The sequence below is a fragment of the Macaca nemestrina genome, chromosome 11, assembly GCF_043159975.1.
Source record: "Macaca nemestrina isolate mMacNem1 chromosome 11, mMacNem.hap1, whole genome shotgun sequence".
In the NCBI taxonomy this organism is placed as follows: domain Eukaryota; kingdom Metazoa; phylum Chordata; class Mammalia; order Primates; family Cercopithecidae; genus Macaca; species Macaca nemestrina.
The window spans coordinates 135,379,289-135,397,790 of NC_092135.1; the positions used below are offsets into that span (position 1 = coordinate 135,379,289).

General features: G+C 45.9%; 1 protein-coding gene across 12 annotated transcripts in view; it reads right to left on the bottom strand.

Annotated features, from left to right (window-relative positions):
* Window positions 1–16,142: 16,142 nt before the first annotated feature.
* LOC105473841 (collagen type VI alpha 3 chain) overlaps window positions 16,143–18,502 on the bottom strand; it is a 151,243-nt gene continuing 148,883 nt past the window's right edge. For all 12 annotated transcript variants that reach the window (XM_071073645.1, XM_071073643.1, XM_071073642.1 and 9 more), the window contains 2 exons: window positions 17,682–17,846; window positions 16,143–16,938 (listed from right to left, as the gene is read on the bottom strand). In XM_071073645.1, coding sequence (XP_070929746.1) covers window positions 16,898–16,938; window positions 17,682–17,846 — 206 coding nt within the window. In that variant the 3' untranslated portion in view covers window positions 16,143–16,897. The remainder of the gene's footprint in view (window positions 16,939–17,681; window positions 17,847–18,502) is intronic.

Genomic DNA, 18,502 nt, shown 5'->3' on the forward strand with positions numbered 1-18,502 from the left:
TGGAATGTTGTTGTTTTGGTCACAGTCAACTTTGAACTCATCGATCTCACACTGTGCCCGCTTCTTGTAGTTTTATTCAACATGTATGGGCGCACAGGAGGCAATGCCTTACATATGCCACACACTGGAAAAGTCCCCACCGCCGCCCATTCACTACAGAGTTGCCTGGCACCTACCACTAAGTGCTTCTTACTGCTGCAGTTGGGCTCACTGAGCCGGTGTGGAGATTGGCATGGAACCCTTGAGATGCACTCATGGCATCAATGCCACTGATGAGGAGAAAGAAGTGGGCTGGGCCAGAGAACAGATGGGCTATGGTGCGGTTGCATGGAGCCTAAACTGATCTCAGACGAAGTCCTGAGAATGGAAGGGCTTCAGAGTTGACTCAGTTGAGGGGGCCATGACTTGGAACCCACTAATGACCAGTCACTGGACACAGGCTGCCTCCAAGGAAGGGGCACAATCTTGGGTAAGACCTGGGACCAAGGGTAATGCTCAGAGAGGGAGTCAGCTGGAAGCCACCAGCAGTCACCACTCCTGGCAGTGAAAAAATGAGTGTCCTATCCTGAAGGAGGGTCTGGATAGTGCACCACAGCACCCACTCCACCCAGCCTCCCTGGTCTTTCATGGCTTTCTATCTGTACTTGCAGAGCACCCCTGGGTCACACTTGTGTGTATGTTGGCGGGGGTTGCAGGGGAGAAGATCTTAACCGTAAGTGCCCAGTTCAGTGGCATTAAGTACATTTATATATTCACATTGCTGCATAATCACCACCTTCATCCATTCCCAGAAGTTTGCTCATCTCCCCAAACTGAAACTTCATGACCATTAAACACGAACTCCCCGTTACCCCTTTATTTTCAGCCCTTGGAAACCACTGTTCTACTTCTATCCCTATGAATTTGACTATTTCAGGTTGCTCCCATAAGAGGAATTGTGCGGTATTTGTCCCTTTCTGACTGGCTTATTTAGCTTTCTTCTCTTCAAGGTTCAGCCAGGTTGTAGGTAGCATGGGTTAGAATCCCCTACTTTTTTAAGGCTGAATACTACTCAACTGTGTGGATAGACCACATTTTGTTTATCCATTCATCTATTAATATTCAGGGTCCTTCTTAACATAGTGGAGTTTCTCCTGGTCTCTCCTTGTATAAATATTTATACCAATTGCTACCAAAAACACACACACACACACACAATACCCTCCTCATTTCTGAGTGAACTGTAAGTATCAGTGTTCTCAGCAACCAGGTTGCAGGGGGAGGCAAAAATTGTTCTCAACCAGAAAATATTCACTGAAGAGCTGACCACTTACCAAATTAGCCCCCATGCCATCCCCTCTCCCTGCTTAACACTGCAGCTGCCATAACACAGTCAAGCCGTGTCAGGCACAGCCATTCTCTTCCTGATTGGAGGAGGCTATTAACACAACAGAAATACAATGTAAATTAACTGCAAACTTCTTCAAAGGATGTAAGATTTCGTGTAGTAGGTGACAGTCATATTAGAGGACTTCTGGAGTCACAAAGTCTGGTAGAATAGCTATCACTGAAAAGGGAAAAGTTAACAAAATCGGTGACATTATCAGTGACTCGCAACAAGACATCTTAAACATTTAAGGGATTAAGAGAGGCCTTGGAAAGATATGATTAAATCCCTGGAGCGTTTTGACAAGTGTGACTCTCTTCACGAACTTGCCAGAAAGTCAAATGAGAGGATGTTTCATACTTATCAAGCAATATCATGGTCTCGTGTGAAGTGTAGCCTTAGCCTGACCTACTAGATATTCCAAAACAATAATTGTTCAGCAGGATTGTTCTGCCTTAAGGAGAAGTTAGGAACAGGTTAGAATAAATTTTCAAAGAAATAAAGAAGAAAAATTCTGAACTTCTAACCTAAAAAAAATACTTTTGCTAAAATTCAACATTTATTACTAATTGTAAAAAACTCAATAAATTAAAAAAGAAAAATATTTAACATAAATATATATAACATAGTATATAACATGATTGCTTAACATCTAAATTCAGAATCTAATATCAAAAAACAATGGATGAGACATTCTCAGTGAAGATAGAAATGCTTAGTAAGAAAAATAAGAGCTACAAATGTTGGAAATTAATATCAAAATACCATTTATAGCAAAATGATATGATAGTATACCAACAGATGGTGCTGGGACAATTGATTGATAATTTGGAAAAAAATAAAATTCCTACCTTAAACCTCCCACCAAAAACAGTCCACATCTCAAATATTTAAATTTAAAATTAAATAAAATTTAAATTTAAAAATACTAGGAGAAAGTATGGGTGACAATTTCTTATGATTTTCCATGTGGTTATAAGTAACAGAAAAGATTTCAAGCTCAATGATATAGAAAGTGAGTTCATTATAATTTATGATATTCTCATTGCTCTTTCTGTGAAAGGCCCGCATGAGACTGAATCAGACCTGGAGTGCTTTGGGAAATGAAGATGGCTTTGCTCTCACCTCCCCTCCCCCTCTCATCAACCTCATAGCAAGTCCAGGACTTTTGCTGCACGGCTTCTGGGCTGCTTGCATAACTCACAAGCAGCCTTATTAGATCTCCTAGTCCCTGCGTGTTTCAACCAAATAAGGCACTCCTCCAGACCCTAACAAAAAGAAAAGAAGCCTAAACTCTTGGGTGGACACCAGTGGCCATTTCTCCCACGCCCCTCACAAGGTAAGAGGAGGAAACGCTCACGTCTGGGCATCCGGTCGCGAGGGGCGCTGTTACGCCATGGTGGTGCTGCGTCCTGATGTTTGGGATATTTGGCAGCCTCTCTTTTTCTCCTTGGCAGGCCACTGAGAGCTGCGGTTGACCCATTGGTTTTTGAACCCAAGGATGACCTGAGTGCTGAGAGCGCTGGGTCCTCAGTTCACCCACTTGAGGTTTCCCTGGCAGCGGAACCCTGGTGAGTTGCCTCTCAATTTCAGGTTGCGGTATCCACGTATGAGTCACAGCCTGACATCTCTGAGCATCAGCCACTCCTAAGCCCGACTGCCTAATATGACTATTGAGATTCAGTTTGCTCCTGGAAATTACCAGTTAACCCTCGGATTTTGTCCTTTGCTATGGTTCATTGAGCAAAACCCGGCTCCTGGAGCCCACATTATTAGGGGAGTGGGGTGGGGATGTCAGGGGTCCATTATCAGAGAAGAGGCACGGGGGCTGAGCAGACGCCTGAACTGCATCCACTCTAGTGTTTTCTAACCTTGAATTCAAGATGGCGTTTATAAGCACAGCAGTAGAGATGAACTTTGTAAGGGAAAAAAAATTAAAAGGTATGAGTTCAGAAAAATTTAAAACCATGTAAATAAAAGGAAAATGATAAGTACTTTAAAATTAGTAATATTTGTGAAAGTAACTCAATCAGTAAAGAAATCTTTAAAACAGAACAATAAATAGGCCAAAAGAAAAACAGTCTGGGCACGGTGGCTCACACCCGTAATCCCAGCACTTTGGGAGGCCAAGGCTGGTGGATCACCTGAGGTCAGGAGTTCGAGACCAGCCTGGCCAGTATGATGAAACCTCGTCTCTACTAAAAATACAAAAATTAGCTAGGCGTGGTGGCAGGTGACTGTAATCTCAGCTACTCGGGAGGCTGAGGCAGGAGAATTGCTTGAACCCAGGAGGAGGGGTTGTGGTGAGCCGAGATTGCACCACTGCATTCTAGCCTGGGCGACAGAGTGAGACTCCATCTGAAAGAAAAGAAAAGAAAGGGGAGGGGAGGGGAGGGAAGGGCCCAAGCTCTTTGTCTGACTTTCAGATTGGGTTAAATTCAAAAGCAGCTGTGTGACTAAGGGCAATTACAAAACCTCTGGGAGCCTCTGTTGCCTAGCTACAAAATGCAAAGCTCCCATGAGTACGGGAAGAATTAAATGTGACACTGTGAGCCAGGCATGGAGCTGAATCCCTCAATCCCCTCCATCCCGGAAGAGCTATAGAGCTATTGTTTCTGTTGCTGTTGGGTTTTTTGTTTGTTTGTTTTTGCTGTTGTTGTTTTTGTTTAGAACAAATTGTTTAAAATTTTAACTTCACTGGTAATTTTAACCAATCAAAATAATGCAACATCAATTTCACAAATCAAATTAGCAGCAAAGATTTAGTAAAATGAACATATTTTTACATGAGAGACGAGACATTTAAAAGACCATTAATGGGTCGGGTGCGTTGGCTCACACCTGTAATCCCAGCACTTTGGGAAGCCAAGGCGGGCGGATCTTGAGGCCAGGAGTTCGAGACCGACCAGCCTGGCAAATATGGCGAAACCCTGTCTCTACTAAAAATACAAAATTTTAGCCGGGCATGCTGGTGGGCATCTGTAATCTCAGCCTCTCAGGAATCTAAGGCACGAGAATCACTTGAACCTGGGAGACAGAGGTTACAGTGAGTTGAGATCACACCACTGCACTCTAGCCTGAATGACAGAGCGAGACTCTGTCTCAAAAACAAAAACAAAAAATTATATAAAAAATAAAAGACCATTAGTGGGAGTATAAATTGGTGTAGCTTCTCTAGCTGGCAGTTTGATGGTGCATCCCAAAAGACTTAAAAACATGAGCCATCTTGGACACACATATTTCATTTCTTATCATTTGTCCTGAAGTAACAAAAAGAGAACTGGGTAAATACCTATGCAAATGTTATTCTTCACTATGTTGTGATAAAAGTGTGCCATCACTGTATAGTGAAAAAGTAGAAACGACACATGTGTCCAAGAAAATGAGACGATGTGACTGTGGTACATGCACACCTAAGAAAGATCAGGAGTTTATGAAAACCAGGCTGCAGAATCAAAATCAGTCACAAGAAACACAACCATGATCTCATTAGGAAGGACTGCCAAATACTGGACACTGCTGGCCACATTCTTCTCCTTGATGTTCTCTCCTACCCCCACTCTTGGTTTCCAGAATCCACCCTCCCGCCTCCCACTTCCTCTCTTCCATTCTCCTTGAAACCTGCTGAAGGCCCCATCCCTGTGTCCATCCCGAAAGGCAGACGTTCCCCAATGGCCCTTGCCTCTCTTTGCTCACTACACATTCTCTCTGGGTGACAGCATTTGAATCCAAGGCTTCAGTGTTGTAGGGATTCCTCCCGAATCTCTAACATCCAGCCAACTTTCTCCCCCTGTTTGGATGAATGGATCTAACTGCTGGCTAATTAGGTTACACCCTATAAGGACTCAAAAGCAGGATGCATTATTTTCTTGACCATTGCATAGCTCATCATATGTCCCCTGTCTCAAGAACAGTTCCACCATCCACCCAGACAGCTGGGCACCTTTGTCGCTCAGCCCTCTCCTCACCGGACACATGTAGTCAGCCACCAGCCTGGATCCCCTCATTGTCTCCTTCCCTTCTCTTCAATCCCCCACCCCTTCCCGTGCCCAGGGCTACAGCCCTGAGGAAAGCCTTCACATCTCTCTCTACAGACTGCTCACGGCCTCCCTGCTCCACTTGACATAAACCTAATAGTTCATGATAAGGGAAAATGGAGAGTAGATTGTCCTGGATACTGAAATGCAATCGTGTCCTCTGCTTCCCTAAACCTGTAGTCAATGTTCCTCCCTCTGTGTGGTCTTAAACATAAACTCCTTTGCATGACAGACAGGGCCCTTCAAGACCTATTTGTCAGCTGTCAGTCCTGCCACATCTCCACTATCCCAGGAAGGTCCCCAATGACAAAAGTCATGCCCCTAAATAACTCCCTCTCTCTAGAGATGTCAAGCGTTTGCACATGCCCAAGCACTCACCATGCAGAGGCATCTCGTCCTTTCAGCCTTGCTGAAATGCCAGCACCACTACTCAGTCTCCCCAGGTGCTGTTGAGTAGACTTGAATGTGTTTCTCCTCAACTCCCAGTCTTCACCCTCACCTCAACTGGAACAAATATTATCTTGTCTTTATTTGCCTGTGCATCTTTCTCTAAATGCTATTTAAGAGCAAGGACCAAGATTTTTCATTTTCTTATCCCCACTGCTTTTCACAGTGCGCGGTTCACAGAGGGCCTCTCGATGGCATGCATGCCTTCATCAAAGCTCCTGTCATTTTGCACAGCAGTCATTGTTTATACATCTGTTTCCCCTGCTAGGCTGGACAGACAAACTCTAATGCATTCATCCTCGTGGATGTACATCCCATAGCACAGACCACTGCTTGCTAACTACACACCAAAATGGTTACCAGACATTAAAACTTACACATATGCCTGTACTAGCATGATCGTTCTTGGATCTGCTTGGATTTTTTAATTACCAGATAGGATGATGACCAGTATAGGCCAAATCTCCAAGGCTAGTTTGAGCTGGAGGACCTGGCCTGAAGCTTTCCTTCTAGAAGCTGCTTTCTTCAGGCTCTCCATTTATGGAAGCTTCCTCGGCATCTGGTGCCTAATAAAGCTTGGTCTCCTCTTTCCTCATGGCACGGGTTCAGCAGCACATCTACAAGACACACCTGCATTGTGTCAAGAACTCTGCTTATTCTTCATAGAAACAGCCTACTTAACACAACCAGACCTTCAGACAACTCCTGCCACTCTCACGCCTAAACACCTGTGCATTCGCTATAAAACCTAGGTCTGTCATCTGTACAGTCTTTCTGTTGGGGTCACGCTCAATGATCTTTTGGTCAAGGGCAAGGGTGTTCATTCCCAGGCCAGATGAAGCTTTGCACAGCACTCTACAGAAGACCAGACACAGAAACGTGTACTTAGTGGCACATTTAACCCAGTGCCTCTAAACCAGAGATTGCAAACTGGTGGCTCAAGGGCTGGATTTGCCCAGAAGACATTTATTTGACAGGAGTGTATTCAAGTCTTCAAACCTGAATGCCTTTAGGATGGACACATCTTCTTCATTTGCCTCAAGCCCCAGCAGTCCCTAGTGCCTTGCTCCTCCTCTGCCCAAGAGACCCATCCAGTCCTTGAAGACACAAGACTGTGACTCCGCCTAGACCACGAGCTCCAAAAGGACCCCAAGGGACTGAGGCTGAGGGTGGTCTCTGAGCCATCATCACAGTGGCTGCTCTGGCTGCCAGTACATCCCCAGTTATTATACGTTTTGCCCACTTTGAAATTGTCTAGTGAGAATCCCACTCCTGCTCCTGGAGCCTATAGGAGGCCTAAGCCTCGCACTCAAGGAGGTCACAAAGCAAGTGACCCCAAGGGGCTCCAGGATGGTGCCCTTTCTCTGTAAATCAACAATTAATTTGGGTTGGGGTTTAAGTAACAACTTCAGCCAAACAAGGGAATCAGCCGAGTCCTGATGAGGCTCCGCACTCAGTGCCTCCGCTTCCACAGAAGACAGCCAGGCTGCGCGGCAGAGCCTGCCCAGCTGCACCCCGCTATTTTTAGTGCTGCTCTCTGCCACGCTGGCGAGGCTGTCCTGCTCAGCGGCAGGCAATGCGTTCCATGTGTGCAGGCTGGAATGCAGCGGCTGAACCAAGGCCAGCGGCAGAGCCTGTTTCCTTAAAAGGCAAGAGAAATTTGGATCACACGGCCACAGGGACAGGAGCATGGATCCTGGGACGGGAACGGATTTCCATCCTAGAGAGCTCTTTAGGGGCGAGCGAACTAACAGAAGTCTGCTTATGAACATGCCGTAGGTGAAAATGGATTTTTATCTTGAAATTCAAATAAGGACAGGGGTTTGAGCCGATTGTTCCATTGCATTCCGGTCGTCTCAGGAAAAGCGATCCCTGTGTGATTTATTTGTGGCAGAGACTCTAGAGCCACTCATATAAATTCCCCTCCAACATTTACTTCACAAATCAAAGCAGTTTGGCCAGCCGGTTACAGCTTGATGCTAAGCAGACCCAGGCCTTAGCTCAAGCTTTTCCCAGGGCAACCTCGTGGATAGAAGCAGTTTTCTGAGTATATCCTTAAACAGACTAGAATAGAATAGAATAAAACAGAATTCGAATATATTCTAATTTGAGACCTTGATTCTGAATATCAGTAAGCACGCATAAGTTGTTTCTGGAAATGGTTAATATTTATCTTTCTTACCCTGAAGTTGTGTCTTACTCTGAGTAGCTCATTCCCCCCATGAGGCGGGAAATTCAACAAACGACTCATTGTGTATAGATAAGGGCCAGGCAATCTAATGCCAAAGTCCTCTTTTGCCTCACGGAAAAACAAAGATAGAGACATTTTTGAGGTCCTTCTGCGTAGCCCTAAACATGTACTCAACCTTCGTACTGTTTTTCAAAGCACTGTCCTAGGTCACAAGCATTAGACCTGGCCCAGGAATTAATGAAAGACACCAGCAAATGAAGAAGGTGGGAGAAAAGTGTGGCTAGGATGATGGGCACAGACCCCCAGCTTTCAAACCTAGAGTCAGCAAAGTCATTGTCCAGTTGAGGCAGATGGGTTGACAGTCACATAAGGACCCAGTTTTCCTGTCCCACAGTGAGGAAACCACAATAGACTTTACGTGTCATTAAGTCTCATTACTTTAAGTGCTTCCCTTAAACAAAAACTAGAAAGCTTTGTTTCTGTTGTTTTGCCTCTTTTGGAAGCTATCAAGGAGGTTAGTTGGGAAGGTGATGCCTATACCATAGAGTGAACTACAGGCTCTTAAATGTCACTGATGACTGTGTGTCATGGCTGCACACACATGTACTTACACAGGCGCAGTGATGGACGCAGTCCTCCCACATCCTCCCCACCAGAGCCCGAGGCCCTCAGGTTCCTGTGCCTCTCCACAGGAGTGGGTTTATTTAATCTAAGAGGGATTCTGTTTTTTTTTTTTTTTTTTTTAGTCTCGCTCTGTCACCCAGGCTGGAGTGTAGTGGCATGATCTGGGCTCACTGCAATCTCCACCTCCTGGGTTCAAGTGATTCTCCTGCCTTAGCCTCCCAAATAGCTGGGATTACAGGTGCACACCACCATGCATGCCCAGCTAATTTTTGTATTTTTAGTAGAGACGGGGTTTCACCATGTTGGCCAGGCAGGTCTCAAACTCCTGACCCCAGGTGATCCACGGATTCTATTCTTATTCCCAACACTGGCTTAGAGGCATGCGACCCATTTCCAACCAATGGAATGCCAGGGGACATCTGCAGGGGAGCTTTCTGGAGAAAAGCCACAGAAAGGATGGTCTTGCTTCTTCCTTTAAATATCATTGTGTCCACATGAGACTGTCTTGTTACCAACCTGAGAGTGGAGCCCAAGCTGAAAATAGCCCAGAGAGATGGGAACACCTGGGTCCTTGATGGTGTCTTTGACTCCTCCTACAGCCTGCGCTCTGGATTTCTGTGAAACGGGGACACCCAGTGACTTCATGGTCTAAGCCAACACGAGACAGGGTTTCAGTTCCTGGCTGCTGAGAGCATCCTAACACACTACACACCACAGCCCCAAGAATACTCTCTCCTTCCTGCTCTCTGTTTTCTAAACCATGAGCAACATTCAGCACAGGTGATTGTTCTGTTCTTTTTGACACAACTTCTCCCAACACTGTCCATGCATGACACCTGTCTCTACTGATTCTCTTCTTATTTCTGCAAACACTCCTCAGCCTCTTTCATCAAGCCTGTCTTCTCTGCTCAACTGCCAGGGCGCAGAGAGGCCTTTCCTGACTCCCTGTCCCTCTTCATCTACACTCTCAAACAAGGAAATCTCACCGTAAATCTAGGCTTCGAATATTGTATATTTCCAAACTGCTGAATGTATATCCCTAGCCCCACCCTCTCCTCTGAACTTCAGCTGCCTTCCTCATATCACCACTTGAAAGTTCAATAAACATCCCAAGTTCTAATACGCGTGACAGAAGTTTTGATTGACTACCCCGCCCCCTGAAAGAATCACATGTCACACCCAAGACTGCCTGGCTTAAAGCTCGCAGTGGCTTTCTATCACATTAAAGTAAAATCCACAAGCTCCTTAGTTATGAAACAGTTATGGGATGTGACTTGGCCATTCTCTCTCAGACTTCAACTCCAAAAATTTATCCACTTATTTGTTTGGCTCCAGCCACACTGGCCATCTTGCTGTTTCTCAAACATGTCACAGTCATTTCTCTACCCAGGACCTCAGATCCAGCCCCTCTCTGGATTTGGAATCGTCCTTCAGGTCTTCCCAAAGGTGGCTGTCTTAGGATTTTTTGTTGTTTGTTTTTTGTTTCTTGAGATGGAGTCTCACTCTGTTGCCAGGCTGGAGTACAGTGGTGCAATCTCGGCTCACTGCAACCTCTGCCTCCCGGGTTCAAGTGATTCCCCTGTCTCAGTCTCCCTAGGAGCTGGGATTACAAGCATGTGCCACCATGCCCAGCTAACTTATTTTTATTTTTATTTTCTGTATTTTTATAGAGAGGTTTCACCATGTTGGCTAGGCTGGTCCTGAACTCCTGACCTCAAGTGATCCACCTGCCTCGGCCTCCCATAGTGCTAGGATTACAGACGGGAACCACTGTGCTGGCTTCTTTTTCTTAATTTTAATTTTAGTTTTTAAATTTTAGCTCATAAATCAACTCTCAGAAAGGCTTGCCTTAAACACACAGTAGCTCATCAGACAGCCTCCACGGCAGCTCATATGTCCTTATTTACTGAGGGTTTTGTGTGTTTGCCACCTACTTCTCTTGCCATGTAAGGAACACAAGAGGAAGAAGTGTGTGCTGTTCACCCCTGTGTCCCCAGTGCCTTGTCTAATACCTGGCACATGTTAGGTGCTCAGAAAATGTTTGTTGAATAAGTGACTGAATGAAAGACTGTGTACCAGCCCAGGCTCTAGGCTGCACGTGACAAACTTAATCTGGTTAGCATACGAAGAAAATTGACTTATGGGAAAAATATTGAGTAGTTTATAGCAACAATGGGAAGGCTAGCAAATCAGGTTCAGTTCCACAAATGGAAAGGAACAAGGGAGTTGGGCAGCCCGAGCCATGGCTGAAATTCACAGACACAGCACAGGCTCTGTGGCTCTTGCTGGAGCCCCAAGACCACTGGACACTGGCAGGGCCCTTTACCAGACGTTTTCTGACCCCCATCTGGTACAATGCTGGGCATGCCATGGGCTACGGTTTAAGAGCTCAGAAGCTGTGCTTAATGCATGAATCACCTCATTTCTTTCCATCAGAGTAATCAGGAGTGGACAATGTGTCTCTATTACCATCCTCATCTAGACAACCCTTTCTAATCAACTTCATGTTCAAGGCACTTCCACTTCTATAGGTTCATGTTCAAACTGGCTGATTGCTGATGCTGTTTATGCCTTGCTCCTCGGCCCACCTCTGAGCCCCCATGCAGCGGTGCTGGCTGGTTCCAGGTGTGCTGACAGCACTCCACCTCAGTGGCCCACATCGCTCTGCTTCTCTGCCGAGGACTTTTCTAGCAACAGTGTGTGCAGGGTAGCCTCAAAATGCTGGTGTGTAATGCCCCCAGGTCAACCCCTGTGAGTGTCAACTTGACTGGATTGAAGGATACAAAGTATTGCTCCTGGGTGTGTCTGTGAAGGTGTTGCCAAAGGAGATTAACATTTGAGTCAGTGGCCTGGGAGAGGCGGACCCACCTCAGTCTGTTTGGGCACCATCTAATCAGATGCCAGTGCAGCCAGAATAAAGCAGGCAGAAGAACGTGCAAGGACTAGACTGGCTGAGTCTTCCCGCCTTCATCTTTCTCCCGTGCCGGATGCTTCCCGCCCTGACACATCAGACTCCAAGTTCATCAGCTTTTGGACTCTTGGACTTACACCAATGGTTTGCCAGGGGCTCTCGGGCCTTTGGTCACACACTGAAGGCTGCACTGTCAGCTTCCCCACTTTTGAGGTTTTGGGACTCATACTGGCTTCCCTGCTCCTCAGCTTGCAGACGGCCTATTGTGGGACCTTGCGATCGTGTGAGTCAATACTCCTTAATAAACTCCCTTTCATATATACATCTATCCTATTAGTCCTGTGTCTCTAGAGAATGGTGACTACTACAACCTCCACCCAAAAAGAGATGAAGGTCAGTCCATAAACGCCCAGCTTTCTGTTCCTCATAGCATTCTCCCCAATTTCTCAGTGGGTTTTCAGGGGGACTGAGCCACAGTTGCTCTCAAGGATAACATGCTTTTTGTTAGTGCACCATCCCTTGACTTGCCCGCTTCTTTGTCTTGCTTCTCAGTGGCCTCATTTGTCCCTCCCACACACCTTCCCAAACAAATGACTGCAGCCAAAACTTGGTCAGGATCTGCTTTCGGGGAACTCAAAATAAGGCTGGTTTACAAATGACGAGTCAACCCTTCAACAACAGCTCCTATCAGACGTGACTGTTTTAAATGGAGTCCTTCAAAACAAATATTCTTTCCTAGATATACAAGTTCCACCAATTTCTTTTTATTTTGCTATTTCTGTTTCTAACATCTCATCAAATTCATGTAAATGCTGGGAATTTACTATTCTCTTGAAATCAAACATGCATAGCCAGCTCCCTTTGCAGATGCCCAAATACCTTCTCTTAGATGACCTTTTTGCAACAGCAGCATGATTTTCACAGAGACATCTGACATAGGCAGGAAAACAATATCACTTTCCAGGTTGAGCGATACTTGAGTGGTGTCCCCATTGTGCACAGAGGCCCTTGAATCGCTGGCCTTTTCCCATCACTCGTGACCAAATGCCTTCAAGCTTTGACAACTGGATTCCAAAATACGACTTCTTTGGTGTTTTGGTCTTTAGCAACTTTATGCCCGCCATAAATTTGGGTCAAACAATCGGGAATACCATGGAAAAGGATTTCTGAGCTGGCTCTGCATGGGGTCTCGGGAATGCTGAGGGGTGGCCCAATGCTGGAGAGCATGATTCCAAGAAAACAAGAAGACCCCAGGAATTCCGTGGCTCTTACAGCGGCTCACCATCAGTATTCAGTTCCCAGGGAAGGGGAGGCAAGGGCAGCAGCCAAGCTCAGACCCAAACTAAACCAAAGAGGGATATGGCAGAGGGCAGCCTCTGGACCGGGCCCCCTGGCCCGGCAGCGTCGGCAGCCCCCAGCTTCTCTGGAAGCCACACCCAGATAGGTGGAACCCTGAGAGCCTGGCTCAAGCAGAGCAGCTAGGTCCCGCTGGAAATCTGACCACCATGGAAATTTGGCAAGAAAATACGAACCATCTCCTAAAAATGAATCTCCATGGGGGAAGAAATTTAAAATGATTCTTGAGGGTTCAAAGCACTGGCTTTCTACAAAAAGGCTGGCACCCATTCATAAGTGCTGTGATTTCTTTTTAATCATGCAGAAAATTGTTAAGAGGGAATAAAAGTAGAAAGCACTTGTATTTAAAAACCCAGCAAAGCTGCTGCTGAAAGGATTGAGATGTGCTCATAGTTGAGCAAAAAGACATCCTCGTGACTCAGCCTTGGAGCCCAGGCAGGCCATACTCAGCCCAGGCCACCTTCTCCGCAAGCCCTCAACACGTGCCAGAGTCCCCAGCTTCTCCAAGTTCTTCCCTAAGCCAGAGCAGCTCAGGATAATGAGAAGAGATGGAAAAGACTACAATGAAAGGAAGGAGAAGGATAGAGACTCGCTATCCGAGAGTGATGGAAGGTCTTGGGGAGGGTCATGCAAAGGGCATGCTTTGTTTCGGAAAAGACACATGGCTCAGATCTAACTTCCAGAGAAACAGCCAGAAACATCTAGAGAATGGCAGTGAGGGTGCCACAAGAGCCAACCTTGGAGCTCTCGAGGGCTTCTGGGTCACCGTGACTTGCCCAGATCCTCCATTAGAACATAGCTGGGTGAACTGGACCACTCTGACCCTCTGTTTCATCATCTCTAAAACTAGAACAATGACCACTACTGAACGGCACCACCTAAGATGTGGGTAAAACACCTAGTACAGCACCTGACCCACAAAGGCTTCTGGATAAAGGTGTGCTGTGTTCGTTAAGGTCACACCAGCTGCTAGAACAGCCCAAGACCTCAGTCTCTTACCTCAATAGAAGTTTATTTCTTAGTCACAAAATCCAAAACAGGTGTTCTTTATTGGCAGGTCACCTTCCACGGGCCAGGCTGGAGGCTTCCCCGGAGAGAGCTGAGCGGATATTAGGATCAGGGACATGTCAGGGTTCAAGGAAGGACACAGAGTCCTTAGCATAGTCTGGCAGAAGACATGTCTTGGGAAGACAAATCCACGAGCTGTCAAGGGGTCAGGAATCCTGCAGCTCAGATCATGTTTTGCAGAACCCTAAGTTAGGACAGATGATGCAACGAAGGATTTTGTTTTATTTGCTCTGTGGGAATAAATGGAAAAACTGCTCATCCACCACCTGAGCACCTTGCCTTACCCCCAAGTTAGCAGAACACACAGTTTAACCAGCCACTCACCTGGACTTCCATCACTTCCTGCTTCTCCTGACTCAGGTGAGACAGTGGGTGTGATTGTCCCAGCAACCTTGAGCAGCCCAGGGACACGTACAGAGAAGCAATGCAAGGATAGAGTGAACCAAGAATGGCAGGGATGGGCGTGCTGGCAATAGGAGGTGGAAAGGGAGAGAGGGTTCCACCTCTGGAGCCCTTGGAAGTGAGTCTCCCAGTGATGGGCCCTGCTCCAGTCTATTGTAACATGCCTTGAGCAGACCATCTAGGTATGTTACAAATATTGTGTCCTACTCCTGTACCTTGGGCCTGACTACTCCCCCAGGTTCTACACATGAGTATCTGCAGGTCTTTGCCAAGAACATTTTCTTACACCACAGAAGGCCCCTTTGCCAGCGTGCCTGCAAGCCAAGAGGACCAGAGCATGAATGCCTCAGTGACCCGTGGAAACTTCACCCCAGCTCCTTCACCCCTCTGCTGGGCTATGAGGGGCAGTGCCACAGGTGCTCCCAGGGTTTCCCCGAGGGATTAGGCTCTGGGCACCCACAGTGGACGCTGACTATACACCTCTTAACAGTGCTCTCCCCTTCCTTGTCTCACTCTCCATTTCTCAGCCACTCTGTGACTTCCTTCACCTCCCTTCACTCACACCCATATCCTTAGTCCCAGGGGCTGCTTCCAGAGGAACCCAAAAAGGAAAACCAGATTGCGATGCTCATTTTAGGTCCATAGCAGATCAAGTCAATACGGGGGGATCCCTTGGGAAGTGCAGCACTCGGTCCATCGCTATGGGAGCTGGGCCCAGAGCCCTCTGCTGCTCAAGTTCCTGTAAGAGGCTGGTGTTGGGTGCCTGGCAGATTCCACTCTCCCAGGGCTGGTCACCAAGGGCCATCGCTCGGAGCACACTGACCTGAGCACACCATGGTAGCTGCTGAGATAGAAGAGGACTGGGGAGGAGGTCATGGCGGCCTTGTGAGGACTCAGTGGCGCTTCTGAAAAGGACCACACTCCTCTCTCCTTTCCCAATAGACCAACTGGCAAATTCATCCCCTGATTTCACATAGAACAGTTTTGCTGACACCCAAGTTTCCTGTAATTCTACCCTCAGCACTTGTCAGGACATATGTATTTTATTCAATAAGTTGTTTCCTTTGTAAGTGGAACTCAAGTGCCACCTGAACATGCATTTGTTGGTTTCTTGTATTATTTCTGAAGAAAGAAAAAGAAAAGTCTTTAAGAAAAACAAAAAAATGAAAGACCTTGTGCTTTGTCTTTGAGACTCCAGGAAAGGGGTGGGGGGTCGTGGGGAAACACTGAATCTCTCAGCCACTGCAAGAGGGAGCAAATCAACCCCCTGGGAAAGGATCACTGTGGAGAGGAAGAAGGGAGGAGGCTGAGGCTCTGGGGGCAACCAAGAGTTAGAGGAAAAGATGGAAGCCAGACTAGCTCTGAAAATCAGAAACACTGCCGGGACTCAGCAGCAGGAACACCTTCCACCTGGCCATGGAGCACTGGAGTGTGTGGGGCTGAATCCACAAAGCGGGGGATGCTTGTCTCCACCTGGTCTCTTTGCACACTGGCTCACAAAGCGGAGATGCTTGTCTCCGCCCAGTCTCTTTCCACACTGGCTCACAAAGCGGGGGATGCTTGTCTCTGCCGGGTCTCTTTGCACACTGGCTGATAAAGCTCTTTTGCCTCCTCCACTGGAAACAAAAGGGTGTTGCCCAGGTCCATGGGACCAGAACCAAGCCCAGTGTCCCCAGCCTAGGGGTGATTCTGACAATCACTGCTATGGAAACAAGACAGCCAAGGACGCCACACTCAGGAGACTTTCAATATACTTTATTAAAAAGTTTCTTTGTATAAATTTCCTAAAAATTTTAAAATTAAAATTAAATCCCCTCCCCCCGCACAAAAAAAAACCACACACACACAACATTAGAGGAATGCCAAAGATATTCTCTATTACAACTTTTTTTAATTCTTTAATTGAGGCATTGGTCCCAACGGTGCACATAGATTAAGGGATTTTGCTTCCTTCTGAACTAGATCATTTGTGAGAGGCTTTAGAAAAAGAAAATTAGCTTGAAATCTAATCCAGGAAATTGGGGGCAGGGAATGAAAAAGTTGGTCTCTTGTTTCTCCACGATACACAGGCTTCCCATCTAAAGTCATGCTTAACTAAAAGGGAAAAAAATGAACCAAGCAAAAGTATATAGAGTAGCCGTGACATCTGCGTTATTTTCTAGACTTTACATTTGCCTGCAACAGGCATAACATGAAACTCCAGAGGGAATTTGAATTGATAGGAATGTTCACATAAACACCAGCAGTGGCTAACTGTTACACAACATTCAAAGTATTCGAGAGAACTGCCTGGAGACGGAGAGCGAGGGTCCACAGACACATTAGCACCATACTGATAGGTCATGCAGCAGGATGTTCCCTCCCCAGTTCGAGTGTAAATCAAAGCATGAAATGATACAGTGCAAGGGAATCTACACCCGGAGCTTCTGCAGAGACGAGTTGGCGACGGCTGACTCCTTCTTCTTCAAGAGGTATATGATGTTGGCCAGCCACGCTTAGGTTCCCATCACATTGATGACTCCGGGTTTGGCGAGCACTGAGCGTCGAGAGAGGGGGTGGGTGGGGTGGGGTGAGGTGAGGAGTCGAGAGAGGAGAAAAAAAGCCACATTACTAACCCAAAAGGGCACTGTCATTACATGACACAGTCCCGCAGCCTCTGGTTTCCATCACCTGTCTCACTTTTCTACTCAGTACCATTAATGGTCCTCTGTGACCTTGTTGGCCTGGGGCCTGGGGATGTCTGTGAAATCTGATTCCATTCTTTTGCCCTGCACCATCTACCAGGGCTTTATACGAACTGAACTCTCCCCATTCTGGCACTGACCCCAGGGTCTGTTCAAAGTGTTTATTTTATTACCAGTTGAACTGCACAATATAATGGAGATACTGGATGGCCCCAGTGACAACATTGTTATTTATAGGAAGTAAAATTTTTTAAAGATAAATTTGTGGGGGTTATTGATCTTTGGTGTTATCTGTAGCTGTTCATTATATTATTTTCGCAGGCATCATTTTTGGTGCAATATTTTACAAATAACAGCAACTTAATAACATTTCTGAAGAATGACGAGGGACAAGTATGTTTTTAGAAACCCAAAATAGGAATTCAAAAAGAAATGTCATGGGTTGTATTTGAACCTCTTACTTATCTGAGGATACAATTTATCTTCTTTTTCATACGTATTATAATTGCACTTCTACTATTTTTCAAGGTGACTTATTGCCCTGAATCTCTTATCTTATTTGCAAAAGCCGTAAACACAAGGAAGAATCACTTACCAGGAGCGCAAACCTTTTCACATTCTGTCTGTGATCCAAATTTGTTTTCGTTTCCACCACAACCTCCATACCAGAATCTTGCACAGCTTTTGGTGTTTGGATCATAGTACCATTTTAATATGAAATCCCTGCAAGTTCCTTCGTCTTTTGGCAACTTGCATATATCTTTAATAACAACATGAGAAAAGGACATTAATGAGAACATGCGTGTTACTCTGCTCCCAGTGCCGGGGCTGATAGTTTGATGAACCTACTGTGGGTAGAAGGAGAAAAAGGAAGAGCTTCCTTCCAGGTGAAAACTCCCTAAACCTGCTCGAATTTCCATTTCCTCACTGCCATATGGACACAGGAATCACTTACAGCATTGTGAGAGATAGATGAAATTGTATCAATGAAAGGGCTTCATAAACAGCACTCAGAATCCCAAATGTTGGCAACGGTTATTGAATAATTTTAAATGAAATGAATTGTTTTTCTCCTTTCCAATCACTGGGCCATTTGCCCTCCAAATCCTTCCATGTTAAATCCCGAGAAAAGAAACCGAATTTTAAAACCTCAGGGTTTTATATTTCTTGGCAAAAAGGAAATTCGATTCTGTTGGAATATAGTTCAAAAATAAGGTTCTACCTTTCATTATAAGCCAAGTAGACTGAAAATTAAAGGTAAAGCACAAAAGAAAATCCTTTATGAGTGTGTGTGTGTGTACGCATGCATGTGTGGTAGCCAAGGGCCTTTGTGACCTGCCAAATGAAACACGTAAAACAAAGAGCTAGCACTGATGTAAAATTCATGACGGCAAAAATGTCACAGAGCAGAGCTAT